At 35.2% G+C, this 14,133-nt stretch overlaps 1 protein-coding gene across 18 annotated transcripts in view; it reads right to left on the bottom strand.

Annotated features, from left to right (window-relative positions):
- Positions 1 to 9,921: 9,921 nt before the first annotated feature.
- Positions 9,922 to 14,133, bottom strand: part of Ccdc15 (coiled-coil domain containing 15) — a 53,993-nt gene continuing 49,781 nt past the window's right edge. For 16 of the 18 annotated variants that reach the window (XM_048796206.1, XM_048796205.1, XM_048796208.1 and 13 more), the window contains 3 exons: positions 12,231 to 12,407; positions 11,759 to 11,907; positions 9,922 to 10,680 (listed from right to left, as the gene is read on the bottom strand). In XM_048796206.1, coding sequence (XP_048652163.1) covers positions 10,559 to 10,680; positions 11,759 to 11,907; positions 12,231 to 12,407 — 448 coding nt within the window. In that variant the 3' untranslated portion in view covers positions 9,922 to 10,558. Of the gene's footprint in view, positions 10,681 to 11,758; positions 11,908 to 12,230; positions 12,408 to 14,133 lie in introns of those variants that run through there. The other 2 variants (XR_007344686.1, XR_007344688.1) reach the window with 1 other exon arrangement.

Genomic DNA, 14,133 nt, shown 5'->3' with positions numbered 1-14,133 from the left:
CATAAATAAATAAATGAAAAATAAAAATATTGTGCCCATCTACAACTAAAAAATATATATAAAAAAATTCAAGCACACACAAAATAAAGTGAATAGTATCCCCACAAAACTGCCATCAGGATTCATTATTATCAAACCTTGGCTATACTTACTATATATCTTTTTTATTTCATTTTATTGAATTAAAGGAAATCTTAAGACATAATTTTATTGTAGTTCTATATACTGTAATATCTATCTTTATAAAGATCTTTTCTTATATATAACTGTAATGCCATCACCACAACTAACAAAATGAATAATGTAGAGATGCTACTCAAATTTCCCTGATTGCTTCAAAGTTACCTTTTTCAGGCTGCTCACATCAGGATCCAAGCAAGGTCCATATGTTATATTTTCTGGTCATCATCTTTATAAATCTGTTTTATTCTAGAACCATCTACCCATTTTTAAAATTCAAGCCATTAGCTTGCTAAAGAAACTGTCAGTTTTCCTACCGAATGATCCATGTTTTGGATTTCTATATCCTTATGGTATAAATGGGATCCTCAAGGTGGCTTTTCTCTTTACATATTGTCAACACCCAGACCAGAAAATGATGTGAGTGAATATTTTCTCAATCGACTCAAGGAACGGTACATAACTAGTGCCATTCTAGATGAATAGAAGAAAAGTTAATTTACAACATAAACTGGACTCCCTAGAGCATTAGGGCTTAATTTTCTCCCAGGATCAAGATGAGAAAGGCTCAAAGGCTTGATAACATTTAGTTACAACTTCTTTTTGGCAAAAATATTTCTTCGAAGGAATTGCATGATTGACATTGTGTCATGTCAGGAGGCACACAACATCTGCTTCTCTCTTTAAGTGATGCTATAATGGATTGCTGGGTTCCAATAATTTCTTAGTCTAATAGGTTCATCCATTAATGATCACTGGGGGTGGACCTAGGGCATGAATAACTTCTAGTCAGAGTGATCTCATCCTGAGGCCTGGAAAGGGTGACTTAAGTGGTATAACACTAAACTGCCTTTCAAAAAGAATCGATCTTTCTTCTCCTTGGCATACCCCTCTAAAAATGGTCAGCAATACTGAGCAGACCAGAGTTGAACCATTCATTCCTACTTTAAGTTAGATTTTAAAAATATGAACCAACATATTTGAAGTCTGTGAAAAAGCATAAAGGGTTCAGCATGCCTGGAGAACATTTGTTTTTATCTTCCTTTATAATATTTCCAAATCTCTCAAATCCTTTTTGTCTGAGAACAATGAAAAAAATGCTTATGATCAGACACAAAGCAAATTATGTTTACTATTCTTAAGAGATAAACTACAGGAAATATTCTACTCTAAAAGCAAAATATAAGTAAATATAGAAAAATAACACACACTACTGTATCTTATCTCAACTGGATAGAAAATATGAAAGCAGCAGTTTCTAGACTTAGCATGTAGTCAATAAAGTTGTTGACAATCTTATTCCTGCCCATCATAAAAGAACTAAACAGGTAAGGGTGAGGCCTAGATAATTAAGTAATATACTGAAACAATGCAAGGGAGAGGACATGGAAGTTTCCTAAATCAAAGCAACTAGAACAAGCTCATTCAGGTTGGACTAGCTAGAAGAACATGTCATATATGTATCTGATGGTTGTTATTACAGGAAAATTGGTACATGAATATCCCGTTACTGCTATACTACTGAATTTGCCTCTATCACATACAGAGTTTCATGTCTTAGAATGGAATTTGGAAATTAATTTTCTGGGTAAGAGTTTGAGCTATATTTTCATGGGGTTGTTTCTTTCTTGCTAGCTTCATGCCTATACCCTTCCATACTCTTCTGCTCTGCCTTCCTTTCCACTTTCTCCTATAGAACTTGCATCTACTCTCCACTATCACTGTTGAAGTCACAGTAGAGAAGAATGAACTTTTTCTATTCTTTTTTCACTATCCACAAGTAAAACCTACTAGTAGTCCATACTTTAGAAAAAGCAAATGAACTGAAAACACCTTAGCATGAGGTCAAAAGTATGAAACATAGCTAATAAATTCATAGGATGTTAGAACTTTATGGGAAATGGAGGTTGCTTGGTATAAGCCTCTTATTTAGGAGAAACTGTTGCCCAGAGAAATTATTTGCCCCAAATCACATGGCAATGAGGGAATGAAAAACAAAGCAAAATTATTTCTAATGACTTTTCAGAGGATCACAAACATTAGGAGAAACTACTAGTCATACAGAATTATTTAGAATTTTTGAAGACAAATTTGTTCATAGTAACCAAAAGAATCATGTAGAATAGTTAACTGTAGAATATTTATTAAATTGTCTTTGTCCTAGACAGATCATGTCTACAGAGTGTTAGAGAAGGCTCTAGGAAAGAGCCTTGTGATCACATTGACCACTGGCACCCCGATTCCATGTATTGATTACTAGGAGGGTCCACAAGCAAGACAGGTCCACTGGAAAGGCAGCTCTGCTATGCAGACCTAGAGTTCAGACCCTGGTGGGAACTGAGTTGTGTTCAAGTATTTATTTAAAACAAAAGAATCATGTCTCCCATTTGTACTTAAGCACTAGCTCCTCTTATCACACAGCTCAATATTTGTAATTATGTTCCACATTGGGCATCATGCTGTAAAAGAATGAAACAAGAAATGGGGGGGGAACAACTTTGTTATTTCAGTTAAGTAAAACAAATAGTACGCTACACAGCTATAAGTATCATGAAAAAAAAAGTAAGAAAAGGAATAGGGAGTACCTGTATAAGGTAGGTGAATGGAAAGACTGCATTTTAAAATAGGATGGTTAGGGAGGCCTTCTGAAGTACATTCAAGCAAAAACTTGGAGGAGGAAGAAGGTCAAATATTATCTCTGGGAGAAACATCTTCAGGCATAGCAAACAGCAAATGGGAAAGCCTTGAGGCAAAAGTGTCTCCAGAATGTGATAGAACTGAGCAAGCAAGGAAGAAAGCACTAGGAGACAAGGCCTCAGGAGTAATCAGGATTAGACTTTGTAGGGCATTGTGTGACATTGTAAAGACTACAGCTTTTTCTTAGTAAAATGAGTAGCCAAAGCAGTCTTTGAGCAGAGGAATGCCATAATCTTACTTATTTTGAAAGAACTACTCTGGCTCCTGTGCTTAGAACTATCTATATGGGGCAAGTATAGAAAACAAGAAAATGAACTATGAGGCTCCTGAAATAACTACTCAAGTGAGACACAATGACTTAGACCAAAGCTGTAGTTGGGCAAGCACCAAAAAGTTGTATTTTGAGTCTTTTCAAGGTAGAGTCAATAAGGACTGAATAAGAGTTGCATAAGAAAGTCAAGAATGCGGCTTACTTCACATTTTTTTGACCAAAAGAAATAGAGGATAAGGTTGTCATTTACTCGATGGAAAGACTACAGTAAAAAACTTGTTTTGTTAATTCATTTGATTGATGCCATGTGTGTAAAGGGTAGAAGTTGGTTTTTGATGTACTAAGTTTAGCTGCTGTATTGAGAAAATGTGCAATATGCAAGCAGGGAGATTACTTAGAAAATTCTTACAATAACGCATGAGAGAAATGATGGTGGTTTGAATGAGGCATCTGTCAGTAGAAATAATATTAATTTCAGATATACTTTGAAGGTATTGCTGACATAATTTGCTGATGGAGTGACGAAGAAAGAAGGAAAGAAAAAGAAGTCAATAATTTCCACAAGGTTTGGGGCCTCAATAACTAGAAAGATAAAGTTGCTATTTACTGATTTAGGGAAGAGCAAATCTGAGGAAAACCAACCATGTGGAAATATCAACTAGGTAGTAAGGATTATGAATCTGGATTTAGGAGAGAAGTTAGAACCACAGAAATAAATTTCAGAGTTATCAGTATGTAGATGATATTTACGATTAAGACTAGAAAAGATGACCAAAAGAGCAAAGGAAAAGGAAAACAGAAAAGAAGTCCAAGGACTGACCCCTGAGACACTCTAATACTGAAAGAGAGGAGATGGAGGGAAAAACACCAAAGGAAACTAAGAAGCAATGCCCAGTTGAATTTGGGGGAAAAAAAAAAAAAAACCAAAAAAATCAAAGCTTTGGTGGTAGAGAAAACAGGTGAAAAAGTATACATAAAAAAGAAAAGATGGATGAAGTAGGGATGATTCTGTTGAAAGGTCAAGTTAGATGAGGCATGAAAAATGACCACTGGATTTAGCAATGTGGAAGTCACTGGTGACTTTGTAAAGAATATTTTTAGTACAGAGATAAAGGTTAATGTCTTAAGAAAATGTATTCATGACAGAACGTAAGGAAAATAGGAGCAGTAAGTATAGACACTCAAGGAGTTTTTTAAAATATTGGATTGGATTTATTTTTATGTGGTGCTGAGGATCAAACTCACACGTGCTAGGCAAGTGCTCTACCACTGAGCCATAACCCCACCCCCAAGAAGTTTTGTTATAACAGGGAGCACAAAAGTTTGGTGGTAGCTGAAAGGGGCTATGGGATAACAAATAGTTGTTGTTGTTTCTTTCTCTCTCTCTCTTTTAGTTGGCTGGTTTTTAAGATGGCAGAAATTACAACAGTCTTGTGTACTGATAGGAATATTCTAATGGGGAAAAATTAATGATGCGTAAAAAAGAAAAAATGCTGAGGCAATGTCCTTGAATAGGTAGGAACTAGATCTAGCCACAAGTTAGGGCAGACTTAAGACTGAAGAACAAACAATTCCCCACATTAATAGGAATACATGCAAGTAAGTGGGTAGATAATTATGATGGTGGGAGCTTGTGGAAATTCTTTTTACTACTTGTTTTTTCAGTATAGAGAAAGAATGCATCTTCACCAATTGAGAATGAGGATGAGGGAAAGTCTATGGGAAATTTAAGGAAAATAAAGAAATGAAACAGTTATATAGTGTAAAATGTTCATTCTTATTCAATAATTTTTCAATTGAAATGCCTGCCATCTACTCTATTTTTTTTTTCATTTATTTACTTTTATGGTTCTGGGATCAAATCCAGAACCTCACACATACTAGGCAAGCACTCTATAGTTGAGTTACATCCCTGGCCCTACTTTATTTTAAATTCTAGGCTCAAATTTAATCCTCTTCCCCACACCCTCAACCTCTGCCCTAGATATCAAAATCTATCTCTTTATGGCTCTATTCTTTAGGCCTCTTCTTCTTCTTCAGAGGTCCATGTTAATCTAGTAAACTGGTATAATTTGTCCTTCCAATTCTGATTTCATAAACTTGTAAATTCAGGAAAACTCTTATTAGATTCCAGGCTCCTTTTCAAAGCATTCATCTAACCCCGATAGGATTCACCATTCTACCATCAACACAGGGTGTCAAGAGGCTTTTCCTCTTTGGTAAATGCTAGCTAACCAGCATTGTTTAACCATATAAAGACAAATCATTAGACACTGTCTATTTATGACCAAATTACAATGCAAGAACACATTCATTCTTAGTTGAAATTTGTATTCACAGGCTGAATCTAGAAAACTTGGAAATTTCTTAATCCTCTCTGATCCCATGATCATTCTACAACTAATTTGACATCAGACAAGTTGATTCACTTGTTTCAGAAAACCAAACAAAACAAGCAAAAAACTTGTAAAAGATAAAAGAAACAGATAAAGCCAATATAACTCATTCTAGGAGAGCAAAGTTGATTTAACATCTGAAAGCCAATTTAATATAATACCTCATATTATGGAAAAAGAGACAAAGAACACACACAATCATAGATGCAGAAAAAGCATTTGGCAAAATCCAACATCTTTCTAAGATAAAAATACAGAATAAACTATGAATAGAAGGGAGCTTCATCAACCTGATAAACAGCATAAAAACTGAATGTTTTCTCCTTAAAATGAGAAATAAGAAAAGCATATTCACCCTATCATTTCTATAAAACTTTGTACTAGATGTTCTAGCCAGGGCAATTAGGTAAGAAAAAGACCTAAAAGGTTGAGTTGAAAGAAAGTTAAATTATCTCTATTTGAAGATAAGATCTTACACAGAAAAACATGCTGTTAATTTATCCTCTACAAAATATTAGAATAAATGAAAGAAATCAACTGTACCTCTATACACTTTTGACAAATCTTCTGATAGTGCAATTAAGAAAACAATTCCGTTTCTGATAGTATCAATAAAATTCTTAGGAATGAATGTAGCAATGTGAGAGTTTGTGTTCTGAAAATTGTAAAACATTGTTGAACAAAATTAAAGAAGACTTAGAACAAATGGGATGACATCATATGTTCATGGATCAAATGGCAGTAGTCCCCAAATTCATCAATAAATTTAATGCATCACCTATCAGAATCCCAGCTGGCTTTCTGGTGTAAAGGTGAACTTAAAATTCATATGAAAATGCAAGAGACTCGGAAGAGTAAAACAATCTTGGAAAAAAACATAACAGAAAAAAAGTTGTAGGACTCAAACTTGCCAATTTCAAAAGTTACCACAAAGCTACAGTGCTCAAGACAGATTTATTAGCATTGGGACAGACATATATATCAGTCAAACAGAACTAAGAGTTCAGAAATAAACACTCATATTTATGGCTACTTCAATGTCTGAACTGAGAATTCAGAAATAAGCTCTTTTATTTGTGGCCAGTTCAATGTCTTTTTAACAAATGATGCTGAGACACTGGTTATCAACATATAAAAGAATGAAGTTGGACCCCTACCTAACACTATACACAAAAATTAGCTCAAAATGGATAACAGGCTAACTATAAGAACTAACAGTGCTAAGACTCTTAGAACACATAGGAGTAAATCTTTGTGACCCTGGATGATGTAATGGTTTCTTAAGATTAAAACAAAAGCACAAACCACAAAAGAAAAGGTAGATAAATTAGACTGCATCAAACCTAAAAAGTGAATGAAGAAAGGAAACCTCCAAGAAAGTGAAAAGACAGTACCTGGAATGAGAAAAAGCAACCATACATCAGATAAAGAATTTACATGCAGAATATATGAAAAATTTCTATAACTCAAAAATAAAAAAACCAACTATGAAATGGGTAAAGGATGTAAAAAAAGTTCTCCAAAAGGGATACGAGAAATGGTCATAAGCACATAAAAAATTAAACAAAATCAACAGCCATCAGGAAAATGCAAATTAAAGTCACAATGAGATACCACTATACAACCAGTAAGATGGTTATAGTCAAAGAAAAAAATAAGGACAAGTGTTGAAGATGTGAAGAAATTTGAGCCCTCATACACTATTGGTGCAGCCACTTTAGAAAAATAGTTTGCATTTCACAAAAGGTTAAACATGGAGCTACCACAGGACCCAGCAATTCTGCTGGGCATATACCCAAGAAAAATATAAGCATGTACTTACAGAAAAACCTGTAAACAACTGTCCATAGCAGTCTTCATAATTAGCCAAGAAGTGGAAAAATCCAAGTGTTCATAAACTGATAAATGGATAAATAAAACGTGGTTTATCCACAGAATGAAATATTATTCAAAAATAAAAAGCAATGAAGTATGCTACATGAACTACAACATGGATAAACCTTGAAAACATTAGCCTAAATGAAAAAACCCAGCCACAAAAGATCACATATCCTATTTATAATAAAGTCAAGAATAGGTCAATCTATAGAAATAGAAAACAGATTAGTGGCTGCCTATGATTTCAGGGAGTTTGAGGGATGGGGCAATGGCAAGTGATTTCTAATGAGTATGGAGGATGCTTTTTCTATTTTTAATTTAAAAGTTTTCAACTGGATGAAAAACACATAATATAAAATTAGCTATTGTAACCGGCTTTTAAAAATATTTATTTTTTAGTTGTAATTGGACACAATACCTTTATTTCACTTTTTTATTTTTATGTGGTGCTGAGGATTGAACCCAGGGTCTCACACATGCAAGGTGAGCACTCTACTGCTGAGCCACAACCCCAGCCCCCATTGTAACCAAATTTTTGTTTTGTTTTTAAATATTTAGTTTTTAGTTTTAGATGGACACAGTATCGTTTTTATTTTTATATGGTGCTGAGGATGGAACTCAGTGCCTCATGCATGCTAGGCAAGCACTCTACCACTGAGCCACAGCCCGAGCCCCATAGTAACCATTGTTAAGTGCATGGTTCACTGGTGTTAAGTATGTTCACACTGCTATGAAACAGATTTCTAGAACTTTTTCACCCAGTAATACTGAAACTAAATTACCCACTAAATGATAACTCTTCATTTGCTCCTAACCACAGCTCCTGGCAACCACTATTTTAATTTTTGTCTCTATGAATCTGACTACTTTAGGGATCTCACGTAAGTGGAATCCTATAGTATTTGTCTTTATTACACTTAGTACAATATTGCAGTATGTGAAAAGATCTTCCTTTTTAAGCCTGTTATTAATTAGATGCCACATTTTGTTTATCCATTCATCCATTGATAGACACTTGGGTTGCTTCTACCTATTGGCTATTGTGAATAATGCTACTATTAAGATGGGTGTGCAAATACCTGTTTCAGATATTCCTTTTAATTCTTTTGGATATATACCCAGAAATGGGATTGCAAAATCACAGGGGTTTTTAAGTGATACAAATGCTCTAAAATTTAATACTGTGGTGGTTGTATAGTCCTGTGAATACACTAAAAAATAATGAAGTACACTTTAAATTTGTGAATTATGTATGATATATGAATTATATTTCAACAGTGCTGCTAAAAAATACAACCGTTAAAGGCTTAATCAAGCCAGGCTCAATTGCACATACCTGTAATGTGGGGACAGGTGCATGGAGTACTGTGTCTGAGTGACAGGCCACTCCCCTCCTGCTAGGTGCGTGAGCGGCAGGCCACTTACCTGGTAGGTAAGTGTTGCGCACTCTCTTAGATACTTAGATATTCAGGTTTAACCCTGAATAAGAGAGAAGTCTAAAAGTTCTGAAATGCTGTGATTGATACAAGCCCATGGATAAGTGCTGCTGCTGTTTCTGATCCTAAGATATGAGACAAGATAATGGCAAATGTGCGCAAGCTGAAGTGAGACAAGGGTATAATTTACCGCTACATTTTTTTCCTATTGTGATAGCTATTCGGCAAAGTTTAGGGGGCCCTACAACAGACCCTTGCCATATAATGATGGCCCTGAGGGAAGATGAGGCTGTGAAAAACAGACAAGCAGAAAAAAGCGGGGGCGACAATCTACCTCAAAGCAAGCAACTGCACTGTAATCCCAGTGGCTTGGGAGACTAAGGCAAGATGATCATAAATTCGAAACCAGCCTCAGAAACTTAGCAAGGCCCTAAGCAACTTAGCAAGATCCTGTCTCAAAATAAAAAATAAAAAGGTCTGGTTGAGTCCCCCTGGGTTAAATCTCCAGTACTCCAAAAGAAAGAGAAAAAAGGGGCTGGTGCTGTGCCTAACATGGGTAAGGCACTGGGTTCAATCCTCAACACCACATAAAAATAAATAAAAATAAAGGTATTATGTCCACCTACAACTACAACATTTTAAAAAAAAAAGACTGAATCAAGTATATAATTACTTCAAAGATTCTGACTGAACTGGATAATTAATCTTGTTAAATAAATAACCAGTCAGTCTTGTCATTCAGATAATTTTGACTCTTTATTTTCAATGGCCTGGATAGAAGATCAGGCATTTTTAGAGATAAAAAGGATTTCTTCAGCACTGTAAAAAAGAGAAAGCAAGAAAAATAATTTTTTAAATTTAGATTATTAAACATTCTCATATTTTGTGTCAAGAAATAGTATGAAAAAATAACAAATTCATAACAACTATGGCAATTTTTACTTTGTTTGCCTAGGCATATCATTTACCAGATATCTAAAGATAGGAAAATAAGGCAGGATTGAAGTTACTTTGCCTTCAGATTCACATTTTGAAATGTCACTCATAATTATTTCACATAAAAGATATTCAAAAGATAGTTTATTTGACTTCTTTTGTAATACAAAATATAACTAAAAAACACCCATGTCCATTGTCACTGAATGGGGAAAGAGGTAATAATTCAAAACAAAAAACTAGGAGAGAGAAAATTCTGAGAAGAAAACGTGCATAAAATTCAGACTATTCTCATATCTACTTGCTATACACAACTAGAAAAGCCAATGGTATAGATGGCCACTGGTGCTCAGATGCTCATTTCATTCTTTTCTGCCTCATTCAGACATTTGCAATATTGTCAAAACTCAAAGATACATTTTTTGAAAGATCATAAATAAGATAATCTCGAAGATTTCTCACACTCTCGAAGACTCTGCTCTGATCAGAGCAGAGTAAACAAAGAGACCTTCCTTGTCTGATCATTTTTTAAAATAATAGTTTCTCTGGCTTACACCAAAGAAGAGACAAGTTTAGAAGTCAACTTTCAACCTTGGTCCCAAGGCACATATCTAATTACAGAGACAGTTATTATGCAGAATATTATTTCTTTCCAGACAATTCAGCTGATACAATTTAATGGTTTTTCCTAAACAATTTCTCAAGGTTGATTTTAAATGAAGATTCAAATACCACCAGTTGATTCAGCTGATTTCAAATTCATATTACAGATTTTTCAAAGCCCGTCTGTGTGCAGAAGCAAAATTATGAATGGCACTTCGAAGAGTTGAATTTCCCTCGGAGATATCAGAGGAACTGATGACTGAATGCAGTGCCCGATGATATGCTACAATAAAGGTGTGCACAGCAGTGAATAAAGTCAAATTTTAAACAACTCTCCCACTCCCTGTTCTTTTAGTACTGCTTCTCTACCCAGAGTCTCGTAAGTATTAATTTTTTCCACTGAGTAAATATTAACATTAATAATGTATACATATTAATAAAATATTTAAATGTTTTGAGTATTTAATACATGGTGAGAACAGAAAAAAGAGCAGATGAACACAAAAATAATTAAATAGTAATGTAATATTTCTAAACCAGTGGCTTATATAAAATGTCATCACAGAATGAATAACTTTCTAGGGAGGATCGAAAAGATTTCCAGAGGTTGTACCACTTAAGATGGTCTTAAGGATTAACAGGAGTAAAGAAGAGTGTATGCAATGTAAAAGGTATAAAAAATACGTAATATTGGAAATAGTAAATAGGAGTGTGATCTGAGGCCAGAGAGAAAATATGCAAAATACGCCATGCATTTTCTACTGTCACAGGAGCCCTAGAGGTTTCAGAATAGGAATGCATTATCAGATCTGTTTTTGAAAATATAACAGATTTGATAATAAGCTCTTAACACACATATGAGACACACTAGTATTACAAATACTAGCATATTTTTTAGTGCCTATGTGAGACCTACATAATCTCTATACTATGTAAATCAATATATTTAAGGACAGACAAGAAACAGAAACATTATTGTTACAGGAATGATGCCACTTTATCTAACAGGAACTCTTGTTAGCGTTCATCATTTTCTGAAATTCAACAGGACAGAGTCCTAACTTGGACATAAAACACAAATTCAAATTCTAATAGTCTTCAGTTAAAGAAGGACCTGGAATCCAAGTCCCTTTACAGTGGAATGAACTGGAAATATTTCCCCACCATGACAGAGAGAAAGAAGATAATAAACTTCACAGAGAAATAAAAACTCACTATAATTATTTTCATCACCTTTGTTTTGTAAAGGTGTTATAATGTTTTCAATAAATATTAAATTACTACTATTACTACTTTTATTGGGTTTTTTAAATTGCTAATTGCTACTAGGCCCCATTTAAATATTCCTTTAAGAAACTTACCTCTGTGGTTTTTATAGAAAATACAATTGTTGGCACAGGTATCAGGATGAGCATCCCAAAAATTAGGACCACAACAGCACAAAGGAGGTAAAGTAATATTATACAGCTGCATTTTCTCCTGGACCTGGGCACGTAATGCTTCCACATATCTATAAAACAGTATGATCAGGCAAGGTGAACTACTGAGAAAAAAGTAAGAATGAATCCTGATTTTACAACCAGCTTTAACTGTTAAAATTATTTCATATCTCTATACCTTGATTCTTCATCGTTGTACTGGGAAATAGCACTAGGAAAACTATATGGCTATTCACAAGCGGTATTAGCCAATTAAGATATTTAGTGAAGTTATGTACCCTAAATAGGGACAAGTATTAGAAAACACAGTCCATTTTCTTTAATGAAAAAGAGAACTAACTTCCTACTAAGTCTCCTCTAAAATCAGAATTTCATGCAAAACTTTTCAAATTACCTTATGTGTTCTTTTTCTCTCTGTTGTTGTTTTTCTCTAGTTTCTTTCAGTTCTTCAAGTTGTAACTGGGCTAACATACCACTCATTTTTTCCCCTGAACATGGTTCTTCATTAAAGTTCATTCTTACGATCTTCTGCTCTTCAGCATAACGTTGTTGCTCTTTCTTTTTCTTAATTCTGAGAATAAAATCATAATGTAATTTGGAATTTCATAAATTTGTTATTTAAAGTTAGGTTCCACATCCGAATAACTCAAGAAACTCCCAGAAACAAGAATCAGGAAATCAGTTTAATAATCAGTATCTTCAAGATACTGCTGATTTGAGTTTATCCTACAGTCATCGGTATACACAGCTTTTCAAAGGGAAATGAAAAGTGGCTATTATTAAATTATTTTCTGTAAGAATTATAGCACAAGAGACCTCTCAAGTTAAAACTACAAGTAGACAAGACTTTTGCTTCTGGTTAGAGTGAAGTAATAGGGACTGGATTTCTCTTCCCACCTTAAATGACCAAAGAAACTGAAAAAGCAAAAAAGTAAACAAACCAAAAAAGAGGCCCTGAAAGTAGAAGAGTGACTATTAGGAACTGAGATGGGGGAGTGTAGAGAGGTGAGGGTGAGAAAGGGTAGAGGGATATTGGACATGATCAACGCATAATATATGCATGTATGGAAATGTCATGGTGAAACCCATTAATTTGTATAATTAATACATGTTAATAAAAATCAATACTGCATTGAGTTGTGAAAATCAAATGACATAACGTTTGTAAAGTCTTTTTGAAGTTGAAAGCTCTGTAAGAATGGTCCATGAGAATGTTACTATTATCAGTATAGCATAACCATGAAAATTTTGTTATATAAGAACGGGGAGAGGGAGAAAACCAGACAAATACAAGAAACAATGAATTATAAGATTCTAGACATCTGCCGGGCATTTCTGCCTTGAAAGTTTCCAGACAGTGGTACTAGACAGGAGAATTCAAATGGAGCCTCGTAAATTCCCTGAGTTAAGAAGATGGAGCTCAGAATGTAGACAAAGACAACTAGGGCTTACCAGACAAAATACCAGAGGGGACAGAGCTGCTCAGAGAAACCCAGAGACAGTCGCCTAATATATAGCAGAGTACTGGCTAGTGCATGCATGTGAGGAAATGACCTGAGGCTAGGGAAATAACCATTCCGTCAGAGATATACATGGTCAACCTTTAAAAGATAGAAACATGTCAAAAAACGGCCGGGGGGGCCCCCGACCCCAGGGCCCACAAATATATGGGGCAATGGAAAATGGGACAATGGAGAATGAGTCATGGCCGTCCCTGCGTCATCCCAAGAATCGCGGAGAGCCACTGCAGGTGCCGCGGGACTGGACCTCTGCTCCACCACCAGACTCGTATTAACTCCCAAAATGGGAGTCCAGTTGGTGGAAACTGAGTTTAAAAGACCTTTACCACCTGGCACTGTGGGCTTGTTAATTGGGCATGCTTCCTCCGTCCTACAAGGCCTTCATGTTTTCCCTGGGATTATTAATCTGGATACAGTGGGAACAGTGAAGGTTATGGTGGAAGCCCCAAAAGGCATTGTGTCCATCTCCCCAGGAGACCGGGTTGCTCAATTGCTAATTTTACCCAGTTTACATACCCGCTTTCCTGCTGATTCCATTCTAAGGACAAGTGCTGAAATTGGAACTACCAGAGGGAATTGTGTTTACCTGTCCTTAGATATGGATGACCGTCCCACTTTAAAGTTAACTATAGAGGGCAAATCAATTTTAGGTTTACTAGATACTGGGGCGGATCGTAGCATAATTGTATTAAAGGACTGGTCAAAGGGGTGGCCAGTGCAGCTCTCAAATCAATCACTAAGAGGTTTGGGATACGCTCAAGCTCCACAAGTCAGCTG

This window comes from Marmota marmota, unplaced genomic scaffold (genome assembly GCF_001458135.2).
Source record: "Marmota marmota marmota unplaced genomic scaffold, marMar, whole genome shotgun sequence".
Classification (NCBI taxonomy): Eukaryota; Metazoa; Chordata; class Mammalia; order Rodentia; family Sciuridae; genus Marmota; species Marmota marmota.
This window is presented reverse-complemented; position numbering and strand designations above follow the sequence as displayed.